Source organism: Dermacentor silvarum, chromosome 9 (genome assembly GCF_013339745.2).
Source record: "Dermacentor silvarum isolate Dsil-2018 chromosome 9, BIME_Dsil_1.4, whole genome shotgun sequence".
NCBI classification, from domain to species: Eukaryota; Metazoa; Arthropoda; class Arachnida; order Ixodida; family Ixodidae; genus Dermacentor; species Dermacentor silvarum.
Window position 1 is genome coordinate 110456459 of NC_051162.1, and position 24577 is coordinate 110481035.

General features: G+C 44.0%; 1 protein-coding gene across 2 annotated transcripts; it reads right to left on the minus strand.

The window, feature by feature from the left end:
* Positions 1–1768: 1768 nt before the first annotated feature.
* Positions 1769–21972, minus strand: LOC119464110 (venom protease). 2 transcript variants are annotated; one of them, XM_049655585.1, is made up of 9 exons: positions 21874–21972; positions 14610–14692; positions 13754–13787; positions 12929–12996; positions 11174–11271; positions 9859–10000; positions 8258–8372; positions 7612–7748; positions 1769–2081 (listed from the first exon to the last, which is right to left on the minus strand). In XM_049655585.1, the coding sequence occupies exons 2-9, from the start codon at positions 14658–14660 to the stop codon at positions 1896–1898; spliced, it is 831 nt and encodes a 276-aa protein (XP_049511542.1). In that variant the 5' UTR covers positions 14661–14692; positions 21874–21972; the 3' UTR covers positions 1769–1895. The 2 variants fall into 2 exon arrangements, with proteins under 2 accessions (XP_049511542.1, XP_037580881.1); XM_037724953.2 differs by lacking the exon at positions 21874–21972 and having other exon boundaries at positions 14610–14729.
* Positions 21973–24577: the final 2605 nt, after the last annotated feature.

Below are 24577 nucleotides of genomic sequence, written 5' to 3' on the forward strand. Positions count from 1 at the left end.
GCAAATTGAATTGTGTGACATGACATACGAAAGCAATTCATGGGTTATTTCTTTTAATCCTTCAACTTATCTCCCCCATGCATGTAGCAAACCGACTGTCTGTCTAGTTAAGCTCCCTGCATTTCCTTGTTTCTTACTCTCTCTATGCAAAGAGGGGCATTGGGGGGGGCTATAGACAAATTTCAACTGCATATACAGGGTTGTTTAACATTCACCCAAATCTGAGCGCACGAGCACTTTAACACTTCAGCCCCATCGAAATTCCGGCTGCTGCATCAGGCAATCAAACCCGCGAGCGCATGCTCAGCAGCGAACCACCATAGACACCGGTTCATCATGGCGGGTTACAGCTGCAGACGTCGGGCTGCGACTAAACCAACGCCTTGTCGTCCTGAGCAGGGTTTCGTCGTATTTCTTGGTGCAACATGTAATATATAGGATCATTGGTAAATATATCTTATACCTCTTTCCTTTCACATTAGGTTCTTGGTGTAGGTGCTGGGTATGACTGAGGTAACTACGTAGGGGGTAGAGTTGAATCGCGAAATTGACACAGTGGACAAGGAACCAGGCATTGACAAGTGTTAACTTATTACACAGGCAGGTAGGTCCCTGCAGCCTTCAAGCGACTGAGTCGAGATCACCACCCAGTCGATGTATCTTTCCACGCCAGCTGCCAGCGCACACCAAGTTCCGTGGGAGTCAGTTGGTTGTCTGTCTGGTTCCCTATCCTCTATCTGGTTCCCTGTCCCTTGTGTTAATTGCGCGCTTGATGGATTACCAACAAGCCCGCTCCCAAGACTTCCTACACAGTGGGTTTCCCATGGGCTTACTCGCACGGGTTGCCTTCGTAGATTCTTGCTCAACGGGTGGATGACCACTTTATATTCGTTAAAGATTTAATTTGGCTGCATTTAAAATTGTAAGTAAAGCGGATAAGATTAATCTCGAGGGTCCAGGGAAATAAGTTCCGTTGATCAGGAGCTCCCTGTAGCGAGATATTGAGCCCAAGGGTACACAAGATACTCTTTTGAAAGGACAGACAGACAGACAGACATGAACTTTATTTGGTCCTGAGGAACCACGTGGGGACCCCCTGTGGGAAGTCCGTAGTAGTCACTGGCCGCGTCCACGTAGGGGCAGGAAAGAGTTACATATCTTATTAGCAACAGCAGACAAAGGCGTAGCATATCTGATTACAATGATTCTTTATGCAGATTTTCTATTTGCGTACAGCCATTGTTAAGAGCTAGCAGCACTAACTACAACTACAAAAGGACAAAAAGAATTGCCATGTAGTTAGCGAAAAGAAAAAAGAAGAACCGTTTTATTGAAGCACCCATTCCCGACGTCATCGATAACTTTGATATTCATCTCCAGCGCTAGCGCATAGTGCGGCTGTTTGTCTGTACCGCTATCGGAAACGCTAAGCAATCTCACAGGCCACCGACATTGCCAATACACAGAATCTACTTGCAGACACGACCACGGCAGAGCCACACTACCCGCGGAACAAGCGAAAGGGAGAAAAAGGCGCCTTCACGAGGACGAGGAGAACTCGCGATGCCACTGAGATTGGCCCTTGAATTTGTTTTCGCGAACATCTTGAGTTCCGCTTACCCGGAGTTGGAAAAAATGTAGGTCCGTTGAAATGTTTTTATTCCCATTCTTTTAATTAATTACCAACCAACCGTAAGGCTGTTCCACTTAAGCTGAAGTTCCGCTTAGGCAATTTTTGTTTACTCAGGTATTCGGCATACGAAATAAGTCGCAATATCTTTTTTAAAAGACGTTTTAATGACAAATTGTAGAAGAATGCGTCACTCACTAAGATGCTTATAGCGGGTGAGCGATTGAATCGCCAGCTGATAGTCTTAGTACAAAACTCAATGCGATTACAGAGGCAGGTCCATGTAGCCTTCGAGTGAGCGAGTCGACTTCTCAACCCAGTCAAAATAGGCTTCGACTCGGGTGTAGACGCCAGCTGTGATCGCACAACCGTATCCGTGGGAGACGATGCCGACTTGCACGTAGCGCATGTGGCCAGGTTGCATCGTGAACAGTGGGCCGCCGGAGTCACCCTGAAAAAGTGGTGACGACGCATTAGCACGAAAATGAAAACGCAAAAAGATGCCAAGAAAGCTTTTCTTCTAGAGTGACTGCTAGGTTTAACGACCAATTGCAACAAAATTGTTGACTGTGTAAAAATCCCAGTTACAGATTATTTAGACATACAGTAGCCGCTGCGGAAAAAAAATAATTCAAATGCCAGTATGTGCGTCACAAAACGCAGAAAAAAATTATTGTTTTTTTTTTGTGATAGCAATTATATGGACACTCCGAGCGCGTTTCTCCCGTCGCCGTCGCCGTGAGGTTCCGTATTAAGTCCAATGGCGATAAAATCGTCGCCGCGCGCCGTATGCTGTGCGTGCGAGTAACAGTGTACGAGGGGAGCCGGCAATCGCGGGTCAATGTAGCGAATGCGAGGGAGGAAGGCACGGGGGTGAGGCGACAGAGAGGCAGGGAAGGGAGGGGGGGGGGGCTGCGTTCTGCCCCGTCGGCTGCTGCTCACAGCGCGGCCGCGCCGTATCTTGAAAGCGATCTGCGATGGGGACAAAGTGCATGCGCCGAGTGCCGGTAGCTTCGTATACGCTCTGCTTTCGACGTTTAGTTCGCGTTGAAGCGAGACGAGAGACAGCGCGAAGGTCAATTTGCCCGCTGCTGCTGGCACGCTTTCTCACTCCGGCGTTCTCACACCGAGTTTCCGCGGTCATCGAGCGAGATGTGTTCATGTTTACCTGTGCGCGCGTGACACCGCGCTTCTCTATTTAGTTAGTAAGCGAATGTTTACTTTATACGGCATATAAACTACTATCCTTGCTTCGTATAGCTGAATGTTAGCAGCACTAGCCGTTAGGAGCAGCGCTAGCAATGCTCGCAGTTCCCTGTAGTAATAGTAGGAAACTCTGCGGCTCTGACCACGTCTTTCGGCGCCCGCGATGTTCTTTAACGAGTCAAACGGGTTTTCGGTATCTAGTTGTCTATGCTGAACGAGCAGAGTCTCGATGTTTTCCGTCTCGGCCCGGAGATAAAGAGTGCACTGGTGTGACGAAGCTAATGCAACACCGGAGTAAAGCGAACGCGATCCGCGCGCAGCGTAGTTACGCTGCGTCGGCGAAAATTGGACGCTCAGTAGACTAGCGTGGCAAGCGCGGGAATCGACCGTGTGCTATCGCACGCCGGAGCCGCTGAAGCACACTAGCCTGCGTGGCCAGCATCATGCTGGCCTACAGTTCGGTTTCACTGAAGCGAGCGTGCGGACTTTGCGCCTTCGACAAACAACTAAGCGCTCGCTCGCCGAGCATGTGTGGGCATGCGCTGCGGCAACAACTGATCGGCGCGCTGCTGCGGGCATGCCCGTTTCAGAGAACTTCGCGTCGCCGGCATGATGTATCCGACTGCTGGCGGCCGCTGCCTCTCAAGCTGGAAATATGTGTGGATCCCACGCACTCTGGGAATCGATGTAAGTGAAGCTTCGTATGCTGTTTGTTTTGATTGACGATAATTATTGTTCTGGCTTGTCGCTTGTGGTCGTGATGCTCACCACGCTCCTCGTGTTCCATGGCCGCCACGCGTTGATGTTCCGCTTCTCGCTTCTGGCAGTAGTGCTCACGGCGCTCGTCGGCTTTCATGGCCATCACGCATCGTTGCATTGTCTCACGTCTTAAAGCCAGCATGCACTCGCGGTCTGCGCCCCGTTTCGCAGCGTAGCCAAAACGCTCCTGTTCCGCCCGACGCTTCTTTCGGGCCTGGGCATCCTCGACGCTGAGTGCACGCTTTGGAGCCATTTTGCTGGCGCGTGTTTACGTGCTCCTTTTGCATACGTGGCCAGCACGCTGCTGAGACGCCAGCTGCAAGCGCTCTCTTCAGGCTATGGATGATTGTAGTGTTTACACTATGACAACTCAGCGCTCGACCTCCACAGCCCAGCACCTGCACTTTTTGTAGCATAGAAAGCAGACACAGCACGTGCCGTAAGCACAAAGTGTGGAACGCTGCGCGGCGGTGAGAGCCGGGATGCGCGGAGGCGAGCGCCATCTGGTTTGTTCCAAGGAACCCAGCGTCCTGTGCAATCAAGACCACCTCAGCAGCAGCGCCCGGAAAATCGGGAGAAGAGGCAAAGAAAACTTCGCTTTAATATATCTGGCGCGTTTAACCTAGCCTCCTTAAACCCAGTCGACCGAGCAGGCAACTACCGCCATTTGTAGTAAAGGATGAGAAGTAGCTGAGGGCTGGCGCAAAGAGCACCGTTACTATAGGTAATCTAGTAACGTCGGCAAAGAGTGCGTAAAGTGACGCCGTGGTAAAGTTTCGCCAGTTTCGCTCTGGCTGCATCGCATTACGGCATCGTTTGCTGCCATATATACTCCATGGCCGCCGCGTCGCGTTCCCCTTCGTGACGATTGTAGCATGCGGTTCGTCCTGACAGCGCCTCTAGCGCTGTGTCAGAAAGGCTTCGTCACAAAGCTGTATCGGAAAGACGCGTCCAATGTAAAGACGCGCAAAATGTCTCGAAGACGATGCATCACCGAAAATGAACTCTCGACGATATCGCCCCTGAATACAACTTGTCTTTGCTTCTCGTGCGCCATCGTGACTGATAGTAACTGTAGTAATTCTGAAAAGCGCTTGGCAAGCAGATCTTGCACGTGTAACCGACAGTGCTCGCGAAATTGAGCCTGTGCAGCTTCGTCAAGTGCAGTTGACATGCGTCGTGCCCACTGGCTGGTCGCGTCGCACTTGCCTGCTGCGGCTACGTACAGGCTTGCTCCCTTACATGCAGTTAGGGACCGAAAAGACGTGTTCTGCCTTCCTGTGCGCAGATTTTCGTGCCACACGCGGCTGGCCACTCAAGACACTTTGCGTGTATTCGCGGGCTTCTTTCACGCTCAGGAAAACCACTTTTATGCAGCACGTATTGAGCAACAGAAAGCTGTATCGGGGGTTTCCCATGTTGCTCTACAATTTTGTCATCGACAATTTTGTCTATTTATAATAATTGAGAAGTTGAATAATTAATTAAGTCGAATTATCTGAATAGGTGGTATGCGAAAAATAATATCCAAGTGACGGCAAACAACCTTGGTTTTATTCACCTACGCAGCATTTGCAATTTTTAACGTTTGGCCCAAGTTAAGTGAAACATCCTGCATAGGAAAGACACGATGTCGGGTTGTTTAAGACATTCAGAAATTTGACAGAAATCCGAGCATTTCTTGACGTGTTTTTACTCTTTGTGCCGTCGGCCATTTGTCACACCATGTTTTGGCCACCCCGCCACAGGATTTACGCGAAATGGGGCATATAATGCTTTCGCATTATACTCAGTGGGTTGAAGTAAATGAATATAACAATAACTCATATACCATTAGCTTTGTACGGAACACGTTTTAAATGCACCTCTCCATTCAAATAGTCAAGGATTTCGTTAACCAGTGGCGTAGCAAACGTTCCTAACCATCAACAACAAACTGGTCCTGTATGTAACTCCAAATTTCAATTGTTATGCGGCTATTTATGGCATACATAATGCTTACCGCTGATGGAAGCGAAGTAACGGCGGCGCCACGCCACAATGCAGTGATTGCGGCTACAAGTACTAACCTTTCAAACAACGAACGCTTCTTCCCTTTGTGTGAATCTATACGTGTTTAAATTCTAACAGCGCAAGTACACAAGAGGAACAGAAGAGAGAACAGAGAGAACAGAGCGCTCTGTTCTCTCTTCTGTCTCTTCTTTGTGTCCTTGCGCTGTTAATAAAGAACGTGAAAGCATGCTTTACCAACAAGCCCAACCTGGCAGCCATATATACGCATACTGAACATGCGACATCATCGTGATCATCATCATCCGCCTATATTATGTCCACTGCAGGACGAAGGCCTCTCCCTGTTATCTCTAATTACTCCTGTCTTGCGCAAGCTGATTCCAACTTGCGCCTGCAAATTTCCTAACTTGATCACCCCATCTAGTTTTCTGCCGTCTTCGACTGCACTTCCCTTCTCTTGGTATTCATTCCGTAACTCTAATGGTCCACCGGTTATCCGTCGTACGCATTACATGGCCTGCCCAGCTATCCCCGTTTGCTCTCTGATCCACACCGCTCTCTTTCTGTCTATTAAAGTTAGGCCTAACATTTTTCGTTGCATCGCTCTTTGTACGATTCTACCGGTGCTAACAAACGGGGCTGAAACTTGGAGGTTAAAAAGAAGCTTGAGAACACGTTGAGCACATGCGACATATAAGTGTCCAAGGTGCACGTGCAACTACACATTCGCACAGAGCATGCTATGTAGTTTCTGGTTTCTATTGGCGCAGTGTGAAGTCTTTCTTTAGCTTGTAGAACGCGCCACCTGCGCCGTCACTCAAGGTAACTTAGCTCGCATGGTAAAAGACATCGTAATAAGCTCTTGTATTCTTTTTTTTTGGGGGGGGGGGGAAGGGGCATTGGAGGCGTTCCGTATTGTTCCGCTCAAACTAGGAAGCACTCTCATTAACACAAGCAACCAGTGTTGTTTAGGTGTCCAAATCTGGGAACTGCTATGTCAGGAAACGGTTGAATTTGACCGCCAGTTTGTAATATGCTGATGGACGCTCAGGAAGTAAGACTATGCTACAACATACTAAAAAAAAATTAAACATAGAACCGGCCCTACTAAGCCAATACACCAATAGGAATATTCCAAGATTTTCCGCCGATCTGATACTAGAGAAAGACCCGTTGTTAGCAGAAAAGAGACGAGTGCACGCATGCCACAATAATCCTTGACTGTCTCGCCGAATAGCTCACACACATGGACAACACTCGTATAACACGTTGACTTGTATGCAGCCCCGTCCGTACTATCTTTGCCTTACAGCCGGTGGCCAGCTCTGTATTCTACAAAATTGCAGACCGGCACAACAAATGGTGCCTAAATGTCACTAACAGTAACACTAGCTGAAGCTCATAATTCAGTTATAAAAGCAGCGGTTTCTGTGCCTTCTTTCCACGGTCTTTCGCGTCCATTCGGTTAGTTTCTCACCCAATAGATGCTGACCGATCCTGGATATACTACAATAGTAAAGTGGACAACCGTGGGCACTGTCATAGCAAGGTGATCCGATCGCCGAGGTCGCGTAAGTTTTGCTGAGCATGTAACGTACAATCGCTGTGCTCCAAAACATGGTGCCGAAGGTGAACAGTTTTGTACCATGTAATTACCGGCTTCGCGAGAGCTTCTCTTCACATAGATTTCAACGTGTGCGCCGGATGTGCATAATCTTTCTCGTTAACTGCATTTCAGAAGAGTTCTTGCACTTCCGAAGGCAGATGGCTGACTGCTTGCAAATTTTACGCGCAGCGTCGGGGAGTTCAAAAACTCTAGAATTTCACAAAACCAATCTGCAGCACTCCCTTCAATCGAAGAGGCTACATTGACAGCTTCGATGAACAGCGGGCTGCCGCAGTTGCCTTGAAAAGGCCGCACTCCCAACAACTAAAATGCAGCAACCATAGAGAGGTTTTTTTACCGGAGCCCTCGCTTCCTGTAACAAAAAACCAACGCTTACTTGGCAGGCGTCAGTGTAGTTCCGGAAAGCGCAGTAATTTATGTCCTCCCTGAAGTTCTTGTAGATCCTTGCACAAATCTTGTTCTGCAGGATCATGACTTCCGTGTACAGCAGATGGTCCGTCGCAACGTTGCCGGCTGCGGTGCGGTAAGCAAGCTGTATTAAAGTCTAAAAAAACTGCTTGCACGTGCTTACTTTGCATCAGGAAACTAACGGAGAAACCATGGAACAAGCTTATTCAAGGCCTGCCGAGTCATGAGTGACAAGTTGCCGCTTGATTTGGAACTAGAACGTGCGTAGCTTTCGATTTTTTTAACGTGGTTTATGAGGCAGTTGTAGCTTTGCGTGATACGTGACAGGTTAGGCCTACGACACACAAATGCGTCTTATTTCGCTGACTGCTACAGCAGGTTACCGGGACTGCGTAGCAACGCGAAGATGCCCAGACCGCCCGCTCCTTTTTTTTAACACACTGCATTTTATCTGCTGTACCTTTATGGCGTATTTCTATCTTTTATGAAACATTCTGCTGTATGTTATTTGTCGCATCTGAACGTTTACAGCTGGAGCGAAAATCCAGGCAAAGCCCACTCAAATTTCGTGACGCACAAAATGGAACGAATATGCAGATCGTACTATAACTCACACATGGACAGGGATCCCCAACCAGCGACGACTGCGTCCGTGTTGTAGAGGTTCATCGGTGTCGTCGGGAGGCATATGGGTATTGCGTCTCTTCCATATCGGAATGGTTTCTCTACCTGCAGACATGTAGGTTTCGATGGTTACTTAGGCGGTTCTCTGAGAATATCTATGAAGTTGCAGTTTTCTTTTGTCCACGCTCTTTACTTTTGTTTTCCACGCGCGAAAAAAGCTATCCACATTCACGCATCAGCTTGTTTATGCTAATACAATACTCATGTTTTTTTTTTCTCTTCATCATTTGAACGAATTCGACAAGCAAGAATATCATGTGCTATACGGAACGATGCGGACCGAAAGTGTGGTGTTTTAAGAAAATGTTTGCGCGATTAAAGTTGATGAAAGCACGCAATTTTCTTATAATCGTGTTAGGTTAAAGATTTAAGTGGCGATTTAGCCGTAAATTCGAGATTAATGCGCCAGCATCGCGCCTAACCATTCGAGGTTAAATTTCAGTTCTGGGTTGTTGCGTGCAAAATTCACAATATGACTATAAGACGCGACATAGTAGGGGACTCCTAATTAATTTGAGCCACCTGGGGCTCTCTAACGTTGACAGCAGGTTTATATATATATGTGAAGGCAGATTTTCGACGGATTCTTCCTGTGTTCAATAAATTGAAAGAAGTTCAGGCGCACGTGAAAATGCTGTTTTGCTTTTTTGCGTGCGCCTGTGCAATATATATATAACAGATCTTCGGATCCGATGTTCAATAGGTTACAAGAAATGCACGCGCACGCAGAAATGAACAAAAACTTGTCATTTCGACGTTTCGGCCGAGGTCGAAACGGCCTCGGCCGGCCCTACCGAAACGTCGAAATTACATGTTTTTTCTTTTCTACGTGCGCCAGGACTTCCTTTATGGTATATATATATATATATATATATATATATATATATATAAAGAGAGAGAGAGAGAGAAAGAGAGTGCCCGCCTCGCCTGTGGGAGGTTCTGGGTTCGATTCCTACCGCCGCCGGGCATCGACTAGTTCAAATGGGCACAAGCATACCCCGGCCGGGCGTTCGGCTTCCCTCAGCGGTTATACGCTTGGGAAAAGATCCTGCGCCCTAAATGCCCGTCGCAACCCTCGTGAGCATAGAAAACAGAGCACCCACCGCTATATATATATATATATATATATATATATATATATATATATATATATATATATATATATATGTATATATATAAGCTATTTCAAGTGTTTCCATGCCCTCTGTTGGAAAAAGAGCGACAAAGAGGAGGACGAAGCGCTCGTGCTTGGGCCCACGCGCTACAGCAGCTATACACACGGAGTCGTTTCTCGGTTTATTGTTAATTAACCCCCTTTCTATGGAACGGGAGGCTTCATTTCCTTTGCCATCTCTTCCTCTGCCACGCGAACGGCTTCACACACATGCACTTTTTTGCACTTTGACACTTTTAACGCTGACGCATTAAAACAAAAATTTTAGAGGAGGAAACGCTTGTACCCTAGTATCTATAGTAATCTTAGTGTATCGAATATTGGGGAAATACGAGCGGATACTTTGTACTATGTTACCAGCAAGATGGCGATATCGTTGAAGAACGTGCTTTGGTTGTACTCGGGATGCAGCAGCACTTTCGTGACTTTGAGCCTTGCGCCCCTTTTGATGTCAGTGTTGCCGTAGATGACGTCAATTGCGGCGACTCCTTCTTCATTCCTGCGCGCATTTGAATAAAATTCCCAAAAACAAAAAAAAGCACAACTGCGGTGGCAATCTTTGCACTAAAGCTTCACGACGCTACCTCAGTGACTGGTTCTGTTCCACCAATAAGTCGGCAAACTCACTCACGAGTCGCTGCACTCACTACGCTGCTTGGCCGAAAGCACTGACTTGGGCAGTCCGGGTCTGTTAGGGACGGATAATCGAAGAGGCCCAATGATAACGCATCAAGCGTTGCCCATCTCAAGTCATGGCCTCCGAAATGTGCACTGACTACGATCTCGGAAGCCATGGTCAACTTGGTCATTATCTGGGCTTCTAATATCAACCGCCAACATGAATCGAAAGAGTCATGCAGAAAAGCGCAAGTGTCGCGGCACTTTCTTAGCACTTCCCTGTATTGCTTGTTTACGTGCGAAATTTATTTCGTTAAAAGTCACGTTATATGTTATCGAAATTTTCTGTCTCAACGCATCACAATCGGCGTTATTTTTACTCACTAATGCTTTTCAGTCATTCTTTTCACTATTAAAATAATCAGTGCATGTTTTGTTTCTTTCCAGTGCGCAAATGTAGCTTGAAGTCCAACTATATTACGCCTAATATATTGTTAATTATACAGTTATATTGTGAGTTATCTTGTTTACTTCGAAATTGCTCTTGATACATTGTAATATATTTCTTCTAATATATGTGCCCTGTTCAAGCTATTGTATGGAATCTAATGCTATACTGATTATGCATCTGATTAATAAGTTGTATCAGTTCTGCCCGAAAGATGAAACGCTTGATCTTTTTTACGTTCTGTCATTTTCTTTAAATTGTGGCACTTAACAATCATGCCTTAACAACTAAACCAAGTAGTCCAAGAAGATCTTGCACTATACACATTGTATTCAAACTTGCAGCACGGGTTGATTCAGAAGAGCTTCAATTTGTATGCGACAGGCGTTAAGCCTCAATGTTATCACCAGTTCCTTCGCTTTTGGTGCACTGTTTTGGGTTTCGGCTTGCACACAGTGCCCGAAGGAGGCGACGGGCAGAAGGCTCCCCTCCCTTCAGTACTGCGTACGTTTCGCAGAGTCAGGAGAGATCACCAATGATCCTTCGATCTTTTGAGGCAATGCTGCAAACTGAGCGCCGTGAGATCGAAGAGTGCGGGATACTCACAGGGTGGTGCAGTGGGCCGCGGTGAGCACGTGACGCTTAGTGACGATGCTTCCTCCACATCGGGTCTTCAACGATGGGAAATGCAGCTCCAAGAAAACCTGGTAACATTGAGAAGGACGATGTTACAGGAAATGATGACTGCTAACCTATCCGATGAATGTTTTCCAAACGCCCGCGTGACTGACTGCACCATACATTGTAGCAAGGAAATAAAGTAGAATCGACATGCTTTGAACAGTGAATTTGTTTTACATTATCAAAAAAGTTTCTCGCAGTTGCACCATGAGACGCAGATACACGTAATCTTGAACTTAGAGGGAAAAAACCAGCACTACCACTTTGAATCTTTGCAAACCGCTCCTGTGCTTGAACTAGCACGCTCTTGTTGTCATTCCTCGCTCGCAGAGATTAGATACTTCGCCACTGACAACACTCATTAGCAGCTTTATTATTATTACCGCTACTAACTTTTTCAGCAGAGATTTTCGTCAGAGATCTATACTCCATTGCATACACAGCGCGCAACGCTGCAGAAACTGCGCAAGTATTCCGGGTCGCAGAGGTCTCACTTCGCTCGCTTCGCAGTGCAGTCAGTTTTGATCAGTGTCATTTAGTATAGAATAACTACTTAAATGTATTAAAACTTGCTATTAGAACAAATGTTATGTTAGATTATGTGTTTTTTGTGCACATTTGTGCTTCCAGAAGGCGACGTACTATGCTATGGTCGCGAGTGCCATCAATGCGTGGTGGCTACTGGTCGCAGAATTATGTTTCTCCGCTCTTTCGGTAGTAAATAGATTCACATTAAGATGTGCGACGCCTTTAACTTAGTAATTACGCTATATTTTGCGGCATGAAAGTGGTTGAATTCATGTTCCGTTATATCACATGAAATGTATATACCGGGTGTTTCATTTTAACGCTAACATATATTTTTTAATCCCCTGTGGCGTTTAAGGCAAATCTACTCATAGGGATGGAATAGTCGAAGAGGTATACATTACTTACAGTGAAAACCAACTCGCATAATTGATTAATTATTGAAGCTTCACTGATCCTTGTTTCAACTACTTAATTTAGCGCACGTATTGCAATACACAAATCGACGGCAGTGATTTTATAAGGCCTAATCCACTTCGAACGAATTTCGAAACTAGCACCAATTTTGAGATGAGCGCAGTCAAACTTGCCGTAAAAATGGAGTGTTGTTCCACGTGCCTTTTTAACAGAGCTCCTTTTTATGCATTAAAGATCACGAGTTACTAGAACACCAGTGCCTCTTGTCGCTCACTTTGGGAATGCGTATTTCGAAACTGGTGTCATCCTCAGAATTCGTTGCACGTCGATATGACTTTAAAATGTAACAGCTACAATTCGTAAATTGCCAAATGTGGCGTAAAGTACTAAGTTTAAAATGGAAATAGGGCAAACGTGTAATTAGTGAAATATTACCTTGTTATGCAAATGTCTGCCTCTGAGAGTAATCTAGTTCAAGCAGTTGCATGTTGCTGCGTGTCACTTGTTATTACGTAAAATTCTCTTAACCATGAGTAAAAACACCCCGTATATCTTTCTTTTACGTCTAACGCACAATTTTGTGGTGGGGAATACGAGCAGTGAGAAATGTCTCGGCTGAATGCTGGTAAAAACAAGTAAGTAAACAAGTAAATTAAGAAAACTAGCATAAATGGAGACACAACAATGGAGTAATAAGGTAATACTATCAATACATTTTAAAGGCGGCCATCTTACCACCCATGGAAATTGATGCGGTCTCGCTGTCGTTCCGCTTACAATATACTGTGCAGCAAACCCACAGTCTGAAAAAAAAGAAAAGTGGTGTATGTGACAGATGGACTTGTGGTGCACGTCATTTTCCATAAAGTTATTTTAATTGGCGTGATGGAAATAAGCTTTTTGCTATGTCTTTGAGGCATAAAATATAATAATCGCGAATGTTCTTATGGAAACAAGAAATACAACATAAGGCTATTATAAGCAAAAGTATCTGTTTTTATGCATAATTTTGGATGGACACAGAAGCATACAGGAGTATCTTATTGAAATGAACAAATTGCACGTGTCTGTGACGAGTGAGGTAGAAATGACGGAACGCCTAGTGACTTTCAATGACTTCTATGTCAGTGTGAATTATTCAGATGCTATTAGACATTTTTCTAATGAATTATATATCTTTGAATTGGTGTTGTTTGAGGACTGCAATTAAGGAGGAATATATTCGAGTCACTATTCAAAATTTCTGAGTATTCAAACGCCCTGAATATTTATCAGTAATACGTCTCTTCTGAAAATTGTAGTTGAACCTTGAACGTAGTGTTATCAAGAAGAGATTAGAGGAAATTATTTCCGGGAAAACATACCAACTTCTTTTGATTACTGAGTGGATGCGTATGCTACATGATGATGCTGTTGTCGTGACGTAATTGAAGGTTGTGTGATGTCCTGTCTGCAATTTGTACGAAAACATTATATTTGTGTTGAATGCGTTACTCAATCAGATAGTTAATAATTACGAATTTAGTTGCTCGACATCTGAATGTGGTGCAGAATACTTGCCTTCTTCATTGAGCTGTGCCTCTGGCGCAGCGAGCTGAAAAATCAATGCCAACAGTGACTTAGTTGCGTCAAATCACACCTAATAATGCAGCTATTAAATATCTGGGAATAGGCGTAACCAATTAGTATGTACCTGTTTTCTCTAACGACAAGTCATTGATTTTATCAATAAAATTACACGTCATGCTGGGCAATGGTAAGTTGGGTAAGTTGAGTTGTTTCGATAGCTTAACCAAACGTGGGCACTGAATGAGTACTCAAGTTCTCGTTTACTTCGCAAGTGAGAGGCCAAATGTTTCTCGTAACGTATCCTGGGGTCCAAATTTCGTTGAAAGTTCAAAATATACCGCTCTTTCATTAGCACCTGTAGATTCCACTTGCATCACTAAGAAACATGTTATCCCATAAACTGTATTTCACTTCGAAACTAACAATAAATGTCGCTGAATATGGCAAATCACTTATGCGGATATGCGCTTGATGAAAAAATTTCATGAATAGGAAAAATTATCATCCACTTAGGAGTAGCACGAGGCTCCTTCAGATGGTTGACAATGTTTTACCGTTTCAGTAAAACTGCCTAAATCATCATTATGACGTACTTCTTTTGTAAAGGATGCAGGGGCGTCTGTTCAGTCGTTCCTGTTTATGTGGCTTCAGCTCATTGCAGGTTATTTACTACGTCATTATCTGCTCAAAAATCTGATTGAATAGACTGAACTTAACCGCTTCTCTGCTTCCTACTACTGTTCCATCCTATTTTTTGTTTTAAACGGTGTGCAGTCATATGCGCTAAACCACGATTTGTGGGCTGTTGCATTTATCCTGTCAAATCAAAGCTAATAGTTCTACTCACCGAATGAAGAACTATAAGCAACAGGTTTGCGCCAATGAATAAGAGGGCCATTATTCCCTAGTCTTGCTCACAACGGGGACACTCTGCCGAAGAAAGGAAGATGAGACATTTCTGTACTTACGATTTAAATGCCAAGCATTTCTTGGCGAACATTTGCTACTTTGACAGCATCTATCCATCTATCTATCTAGCCGCCTACATCTTTGCGCTCACATGGTTATTTCGGTAACTTGGTATGTACCAAAATTGGTATACTATGACAAGAGTAAATGACGAACATAAATGATATGTCATGACATGAATTTCAGGACACGCGTGTCATGTAGGTCATGAAACAGCGGCCTATGTCTTGGTGCTCTTCTGGTCATTTCGTTAACTTAGTAAGTACCAAAATTGGCATAGTAGGACACGAGTGTACAACGGACTTAAATGACAGGTCATGAGATAAATGACAGGCCACGCGTGTCGTGTAGGTCATGACAATGATCCAGCGAAAAAAATTAACACTCAAAAACCACTGAAATGGGTTCGGACGTGGCTATGAAGTGAAAGAAACACTAAAGGATGCTGGTAGAAGTCATGGTCATGAGCATGACTCAGCAAAAATGACAATGACTCAGCGAAAAAATATTAACAATAAAAACCACTGTAATAGGTCGACGCGGGCACTAAGTGAAAAAAAAAACACTAAATGATGCTGGTAGAAGTCATAGTCATGACCATGACTGAGCGAAAATGACAATGATTCATTGAAAAAAGGTTAACACTCATAAGCCACTGAAATGGGTTTGGATGTGGGTAATAAGTGAAGGAATCACTAAAGGATGCTGGTAGAAGTCATAGTAATTACCAAGACTGAGCAAAAATGACAATGACTCAGCGAAAAAGTATTAACGCTCAAAAGCAACTGAAATGGGTTCTGACGTGGGTACTAAGTGAAAGAAACACTAAAGGATGATGGTAGAAGTCATAATCATGGGCATGACTCAGCAAAAATGACAATGACTCAGCAAAAGAAGATTAATTCTGAAAAACCCCCGAAATGGGTACGGACGTGGACACTAAGTGAAAGAAAAGGGTAAACGTTGATGGTCGAAGTCATAGTGATGAGCATGACTAAGGCTTTCGTCTTAAGGTCTCTTCGGTCTTGCTAAAGGAACTCCTGAGGACTTATGACATGAATGTCAAGACATGCATGCCATGTAGGTCCTGAAAGAGCCGCCTACGTCTTGGTACTCTCTTGGTCGTTTCGTTAACTTGGTAGGCTTCCCGCACGGTGCTTCGCATAACATCGATTCCCACAGGGCGTGGGGTCTACCGGCTTTTTACACATGAATTGATTGACGCGAATGGTTACCGGTATATTTGCACTGTATGCATGCCAATTCCTTGCACATGTGTCACTTGTTACAACTTGTGGAGTGAAGCATAATATGAAAACACGGAATAAGAGCAACGCATGGAACAGGCGCGTCTTTTTATTTTGTTGTGACGCAAAACAGAACCGCCAAACCTGATAATGGGCGCGAACAAATGCACACCTCTACGTGTGAATAACTTTAGTGTGACAAAAATCGAATTTCGTCGTTTCTGTTTGGTGCTGTATGCACAACTATATTTCTGCCATGAAAAATTGAAGAAACTGCACAGACCCTGTCTTGCTTCCCTATACAGGTATTTGGTTCGAGACGGTGGAATGCGACGAATTTATGAAAAAAAAAAACATTATGCACTTTTGATAGACCTCTCTGTACAGAGAGTGACGCGGACACTGTGTAAAAAAAGTCGCAGTTTCGCCCGAAAGGCAAAACATCGATTGCGATAGCAAACTAGTGGACAGCTGTACAAAGTAAGGATACTAGTTTTATCGGCCGTATAAACTTGTAAGCATAGGCACACTAGTAAGTTAGCAAGCATAGCGTTAGTTGCGCACAAGCAAACAGGAACGCGTCTCACTCGACGACCGCGCAAACTCGCTGTGCTTCTAACTTTTATGTGAACCATGAATAGGAGGTCCCAATCCAGTTTTTACTGTGGGACCTCCTTCTGTATACCTCTATCTGCAAAAGCTTTTTGTGAAATAATGAAAATTTGATTCATCGATTGATTGAACGAATTGAGCAATAATCGAGCTGCTTACGAATAATTTCCGAATTGGGAATGTGATGTGAGCTTTGCGAGTAGTTTCCGAGATAGTCACCGGTCTTGCTTAAAGTTCCTGGTCTACGAAATTGCGATGTATTTGTTACAAATGTGCTTGTCGGTAAGTGCTAGGTTAGTGTGAAACATTCAGAAGCTTTAAACATACATGTGGAAACATTACATTTTCTGCTACCTAGAAAATTATTTGAATAGCGTATAAAATTTGTGATATTAACATGCTCCTACTTTTCGCTGTAAAACGTCACCTGCAGAAACACTATTAAAGCAATCTTGAAAGCAGTCAGCTATCAAGCAAGATGGATGGGAAACATGATGGCAAGGATGAAAGCACGAGTTTTGTTTTACTGCTGAGTGGAGCTTATACCAAGTTATGGGAGGCTGAAAGAAAGGCAAGAGAAAACTAACAATGCACAATGGCAAGCAGTACAATGGTCTGCACTGATCTTGATTGTAGGGAGCGTCCTGAAAGAATCGAACAAGCGCTAATATATACCCACACCATCATACAACCGCTGCTATACATTTGTCAAACACGTGGCAGTACTTTCGCATAGCGATTAGACCATGGTGAAATTTAATATGATAGAGAAATTTGTGATGATCAGGCAGACTGTCGAGTGCCAACGGAACGGTGTTGGAGGATGTTTTTTATTTACAGTATAAGTGACTGGCCACATCTGTAGAGTATAATGCAGCTGCTATCTGTGTGCTCAATGGGGAACACAAAAACAAACTAAAAAACAGTAATGAATTATATGCAAAAGCATCAGCAATCGATAAACCCCTAAATTTAGAAGGAAATGAATGTGAGAACTAGACGAAATTTATATATGGGACGGTGGGCTGGAGCAATGACACCTAAGAAATGCTGTACAAGCTTGAACTAAATACGAGAATTAAATACGCGCCGCAAACATCGGTACCCTATTAGCATCCGGTTCAATAGCTAGCATTGCACACAGAAATATCTCCATATTATTTAAGTTCATACGGCAAATTTAGGTGCTCTTCGTTTTTTCTTTTATAATGCGTTTTGCCTAATTGCAGAGTTTTTTTCACGTGGCGTTTTACCCTGAGAAGTCCTATACTTGCAATGCTTGTCTGAAATTGGCCCCATGGAATCAATGAATGGAATCCTTGGAGTAGAATTTAACCCTTTCCGACGTCAACAATTCTGTTTATTATTAACTAAAGTGTTAAGTATTAATAAATAGATTAAGTGTTTTCAGTTCTTTAGTGAGTTTTGTCAGGTGCACAGGATATTGTCTCTGTAAAAACTATCTACAGGAACATCAGATGTATGTCAGCGTAGATTGACTTCAAATAACATTAAACTTTCGTCTTAGGAAAAAATCTTGCTGACGCTTCTGGCTACCACGTAATTATTTTGTTTGTTCATAGTCATAACAACTGCACCAAGAAGGTATCTAAAGTGAGTAGAGGTGGTCTGGGAAGCATCGCCATTCTTTACAAAGGGCCTTTTGTTTTACTGGTGTGTAGTTACCGCAACACCTGTATTTCTACAAATCTGTGTTGACTTTTCTGCATAGTGCGTAGAAACTTTAATACCGATGCGATAAGTCAGACTGAGAGGCCAGTTATTCTTTGTCCCGACCTTATTTTCTTTTCTCTCGCAGTCCCAGCCTGTGGGAGTTTATTCTTTGTCTACATACGCGAGCCCCAAGATGGGGGTTGTTCAAATCGAGATTGTACACCTTCTGTAGCGGTCTTTAAAAAAATTACGGCAGCACTCATCCTACGATGGCTATCGACGGTAGTGTACATAGCAATCAAGCCATGCAACGACAGATGAAATTCTGAAGTCACGTTTATTTAATAAGTGTAGTGGTAATTATGAGGCGTTCATTGCTTTGGCTATAGGCCACATACTCCGATATCGTCCCACTTTGCCATGGCACTTGAGTGCCGAGGTGGCCCGTGAACATGGAGGCATGACGATGACTATATGACGCCGGCGCAATCACGATGTAATGGTGAAGAAGGAACGATATCGGTCGAACGGCAAAGGCTATAAGACGACGGCATGACGACAATGAGATGTTTCGATTTAAGTTGCTACGATGACATAAGTACGACAACGTGACGGTGACATGAGGACAGTGAGATGTCGTCGACCGTCTGACGACGATGGCGTGACAACGACGGTATGACGAGTGTCGGATGACAAAGCTAGAATAAAGGCTCTGCAACGACCACGAAGGCATCACGACGGCCAATCGTCATGTCGTCGTCGTCGACGTCGTGCCTTCTGTTCCGATCTAGTGGCCCAAGCTATTACATTACTTGCGGTTTTTTAGGGAAACGAAGCGGTTGACGGCGGCATCGTTCTGATCGATTTGATTGAATAGTGAACACCTAGATACGGTACGGCGGATATCAAGCGTGTCCCAATTGATCTAAAAAACGCCAGTAGAGAGAAAGTTAAACTAATTATGTGTGAGAGCGCGGGCGATTTCACATCAGCAACGTACTTTATTGGAATAGGTTTGATGTCATCATGTCCTGCCGCAGAAATGTTGTCAATCTTTGTTATTAATTCTTCAGTTTGCAAAACTATGCATTTAGGTAAATCACAGTCATTTAACGATAATTTTGATCATCATCATCACATATCTCATCGTGATCAGAACTTGTAACGAAGTAATCATTCGTTGCAGTTGCAACCCCTCTGTATCCAAGGCCACCAGAGTTGACCCGAATGCTAGGGATGTGGTTTTGTTTTATTCGACCGGAGAGATCTCTAACCTTGTTCCAGATTGTCCTGGAAACATTAGTTATTGATCAAAATAAGTTCTAATAATATCTGAACTTTACACCCCTTAATTCACCATTTAGCTAGTTTCCGGACTTTTTATACCCAGTGAATAAATTCAGGTCGCGTGTCTTCACAAGTTAATCGTACATACTGTGCTTTGTTATTTTTTTATCTAAGGTATTAGTGATCCATGCTTTTCTAATGTCCTGACGCTTCACGACCAGTTTCGCGACCATCATTGGAAGGAAGGGTACAAAACATTTGCGCCTCCATTCTACCCTGGGAAAGTAGATGTAAAGCGAAGCAGTTGCCGACGTTGCACAAGCGCCACCATTACAAGGCATCGCACCGTCGAGGTCAATGTAGCGTCCACGACCTGATTCGCGCCCTTTCAGTTGAACTAATTCAATTTCTCAAAGTAGAGTGCGTAACAAAATTTGTAAAATACGACTTACACATAACCTGCAGACGTGATAGCATCCAATGGTAATTTGAACATAAGAGAAAACGTAATTCTGTTACGCGGAAACTCAAAATTACACTAGCTCTGGAGACGAAAATGCTTCTTTGTCGACGCGACGGTGTACATGCACGGACGCAGAAAATTTGCCGGGGTAGCCATATACAGCTTCGCTGTAAATATAAGCAAATGGTCGCTTACTTCAAATGCCAACACTTCAGGAACGGAATGCGGCGTGTGTGTGTTCGTCAAACATATCAAACATTGTTGCAGTCTGTGCAGTCAGACGGGTTTGTCTTGGAAATTGCGTTTTTGCAAGCAAATAAATTTGCTAGTACTGTTAACTGCCGCGACGATGCATGCTGTGATAACATATCAATATTTACAGAAATGGAAATCCAGTGTGACACAAGTATTCCATAACGTCTTCTATGAACTTAGCAAACCCAGATTTACTCCCAGAGGTTGGTCCACAAGCAAATGATTTTCTAGGCCTATCATAACAACAGTTTCGCACCCACCTTCAACAATTAACTTCTTAGTGGCGGATGACTTTGGTCTTTGTTACCTTTAGTACTGTACTAAGTGCCACAAACTGATGCACCAAGTGTTGTATAGAATGCAACACGTTATTGTACTCATTCCTATCTTGTCCTTGTAAAGGGCTGATGGTATGTTCAATAAGATAAATCAATCAATAAGATACTCTGCAACCTCGTTCATAATGGAAAATGGGGAGATAATTTCATGTTTAATGATTGCTTAACGAAAATAGCCACAACCCCTCCTCTTCCTAAGGGACTCCCTAAGCCATTGTAAATATATTTTTCAAAGTATGGTGCATCTTGACCACGTTTCAGAGAACAACAGTAAGTCAAAACTAAATGAAACGGAGCCAAATATATCAAGGATCATATCTGTCTTGTTGCGTATACTGCCGGTGTTTAGCTGAAAGACCTTTACGCATCTGCGCGCATACCGAAGTAGACTATTCAGAGAATAGCTATCATGATATTCATCGCTGTTCATGATACTGCGAGCGTCTATCAGGTTGGGCTTATTCAAATACCGTGCTTATTCTGCAGCAGTTTCTGCCGATTCTGCGGTCATCTTATCGAGGTCGTTTGCATTTCTTATTTTCAGTACAGGTGAGCCCTCCTTTCTCCTTGGAAAGACATTGACCCGGGATGTCCAAATAAGTTTCCACCGCATTGCCTTCTTTCTCTGTATGGCGGACCAGAGAAACTGTTTGCTGTGTTTCGTCAGATGCTCATTGACATATACTGCAGAGGACGCCTGGCTGTCGAAGTCCTTGCTATCAATTCTGACTTTCTTTGACTTGCTTAATACAGCAACGTTTTTTGTCCTTGGCATAATTTTGACAATTATTTTACTTTTGTTATGATGAGCAGGCGGTACTCTGCGGTAGATATCGACGTCATCAGCAGTTATGTCTTCTTGAATGAGACCACCGAATTTCTTCACCGCTACAAGTGGTTCAACATCAGGTGGAACACCCTTAAGTTCCAGATTATTTGAGCGCTGATATTGCTCAACTTCCTCTATGCTGCAGTCCAGTCTAACTTTTCAGCTCTGAGCTCTTCGTTTACCCTTATTAGTGATTTCTCATATCTTCTCAGGGATCTTTCGCTTCCTTCAAAGCATCTTTTACATCTCAAAGTTGCTGTCTCAATTCACGTCGTAAGTCTTCGATGACTCTGGCGGTATCGCGCACATCTTTCGACATGGTTAGCCAACACAAATGAAGTTACTAGCAAAGCACCAGAGCCCAGAACAGTACGTCTGGCACCAGTGCACAGCTTGCAAAATTAAACTGCTGCTAAATGCAACAGGAAGTTTCTCACCTGAAAGAGGCGTAGTTTTAGTACACGATGCCAAAGTGCACTGCCGCTGGACTGCTGATGAACACTTTCTTGCGGCGTCTTTTTGTAGCAACGGTTAACCGTTGCCCTCGCGCGATGCGCAGCTTTCGTCATCGATACAGAAAACACGCTCCGCTATGCCACTTCCGGAGTCAGCGTCAGCAATGTGTCGGTAGTAGGCGTATATCTAGATCTTTTCCTTTGCACCGCCTTGCGTCCGCTTCCTCGTCAGCAACTCTTCAGCCACCTTCCACTAAGCAATGCGTCTAAAAATACTTCATGATGTGCTTGCCGTTCGTTTTTGCTCAGCGAGAGATGTTCATGTGAAAAAGTCTCGACGAAATTCGAGAAGTACGTTGGTTCGCGCTGTCAGAAGAGCGGCAGAGTCTGCGAACATGCTTCACGGTCCGTGAACATTCTCACTCGTATAGAACGGCGGCCATCTCTATAAGCTCTATAATGGAAAACTATTCCAATCTGTTTTTATTCCAATATCCTGACGTCAAATTTACGAACGACCGACGCAAGCATCAGTCGGTAACCCGCAGCGTTTGAAGAACCCGATCAAACGCGCTTCTCCGTTATAGGATGTCACTTTTTTAGCTTTCAAAGCGAATATCATTGCCTACATTGATCCGTTTTTTCTTATTTGATGGGATGAGAAGAGGTGAGAAGCACGCTCAAGTGGAGAGAGTTTCTATGGGGCCGAGCCAGCACAGTGAAAGTAGATAACTGGATGAGGAGGGTGGTGCCGGTGTCTGCGATTGGTCCACTTCCCCTTAATTAGCTTACGGTGGCTAGTCGAAAGTCACTGCGGCGTGCAACGGAAGGTTAGCAATGTCGCTAAAATGGATCGTCAGCAAAGAACAGTAGGCAGAGCGATGTCGTACACGTGCCGAAAGGTTTCGTTAACGCTATACTGAGACGTAAATATTTTTCTTTTAAGCAAGAAAATCCCTCCGCCTTGGTTACTTCGAGTAGTCAATGCCACATCGATCGGCGGGCAGGCATCTTCTATTCCTTTTGGCACGGGGCAGTGTGCGGCTATTCAGAAAAAAAATTCAGTTTTGTAGGGCATATAATGGGTCCTTAACGCGTACACGTCACTTTGACGCGGTAAGTTTTCACGGTTTTGTGACGTCGCGTGACAGACAGGCGAAGTGGGCGCAGCCCGAAAACGCTTGACCAATAACGTTAGGTTAAATCATGCTTAATCAGTGCGCGCATATCATATCAGATGGGGCGTTTTAGCGTTTTAGTGAGGTCGTGTGACAGACAGGCACAGTGCGGGGTGGCCCGAAAAATTTTTTTTTACCAATCGTGGACGGCTGATTACAGACTTGGAATAGAAAAGTTTGTAATAGCTTTCCGTTATAGCGCCCAAGCCTGGCGCCGCAGGCGAGAAACGCTTTCTGGCGAGTTGGTCCCTGCAGTGTCCACCCAAACGCCGAATTTATTTTTACTAATATTCTTTTATAGTAATAAAAGGAGACACAGAAATGTTACACGACTATGGGATTGAAAAACCGCCCCGTTTCTTTCTTTCTGCAGCCTGTGATCGCTGTCATGCAGCCTTAATTGCTATATTTTGCGGCGTGCTATTACTGAGCAATAATTATTGCCATACTGAAGCTGGATACCTTATACTGATTGGAAAACTAACTACGTCAATAGATATCTTCAGGTGCACGCAAACATTTTCGGATGCACACGATAAGTTAATTTCCTTGCATGGTTGAACCGATTAACATGGATGAAAACATTAACCCCGACTACGCCGCTAATAAATTACTGTATAATTCATGGACCATAACGTGCTGTCCTCAAAAGCAAGCCTTTTAGCGCAGGTTTTCAAATATGGTAATATAATCAATCAGATGCAGGCGGTTACAAGTGATTTATTTGGGAACTCCCAGCTTACATAAGCACTATATTGTACAGTTGTGACAGAGAACACATCTATCATAACTAAAGACTTCTAGAGCGCGTAGGGAAGCTTAGAATATTTACAAAGAACAGAAGCTGAATCAAAATAGCACATGCGACAATGGAACAAGGCAAGAATCACAGCATTAATAAGGTCGGGAAAAAAGTACAATAATAACGAATGGCTTAAGTTTTTGAGTAAGAACGATGGGGCCCTGACTATAAGGTACAATAGTACAATATAAGACACATAACAATATATAAGACATCGTACTATCAAAATAGCACCACTCAGAACGGATACAAATTGAAACCCAATAAAGCAGAAGCAGACAATCACAAAAAATATCAATGGTTATAAGCAGGTCAATATTTAATGGGCAGCAATATTCACACCAAAAGAAGAATGGGGAGCAAGACGTATTCACATAATTACACATGCAGATTCAGATATCAGCACGATTAACCTATGTACAAGTGGAAAAGCATATGATCACAGCCATATATGCCGCTCAGGGCAATAAACAAGATTAACTTTACCACCCTCGCACGCGTTCACTCGCACATACAGCATATGGCGCGCGGTGGCGATGTTATCGCCCTTGGATATTATAAGGAACCTCGCGGCGACGGCCACGGCCGAAATGCGCCATGAGCGAGAGAGAGAGAGATGGTGAGGAACGCAGGGAGGTTAACCAGATGTTAGAATCCGGTTTGCTACCCTTAACTGGGGAAGGGAAATAGGGGTTAGAAAATGACA

Bases quoted from the DNA above. Each gene is read 5' to 3' on its own strand.
- LOC119464110 (XM_049655585.1), bottom strand. From the start codon at position 14,660: ATGGCCCTCTTATTCATTGGCGCAAACCTGTTGCTTATAGTTCTTCAT. The intron at 12,997-13,753 runs GCAAGTATTCTG...CTTTTTTTTCAG, and splicing joins GGCACAGCTCAATGAAGAAG to ACTGTGGGTTTGCTGCACAG. The intron at 7,749-8,257 runs GTGAGTTATAGT...ACCGCACCGCAG, and splicing joins TTGGGGATCCCTGTCCATGT to CCGGCAACGTTGCGACGGAC.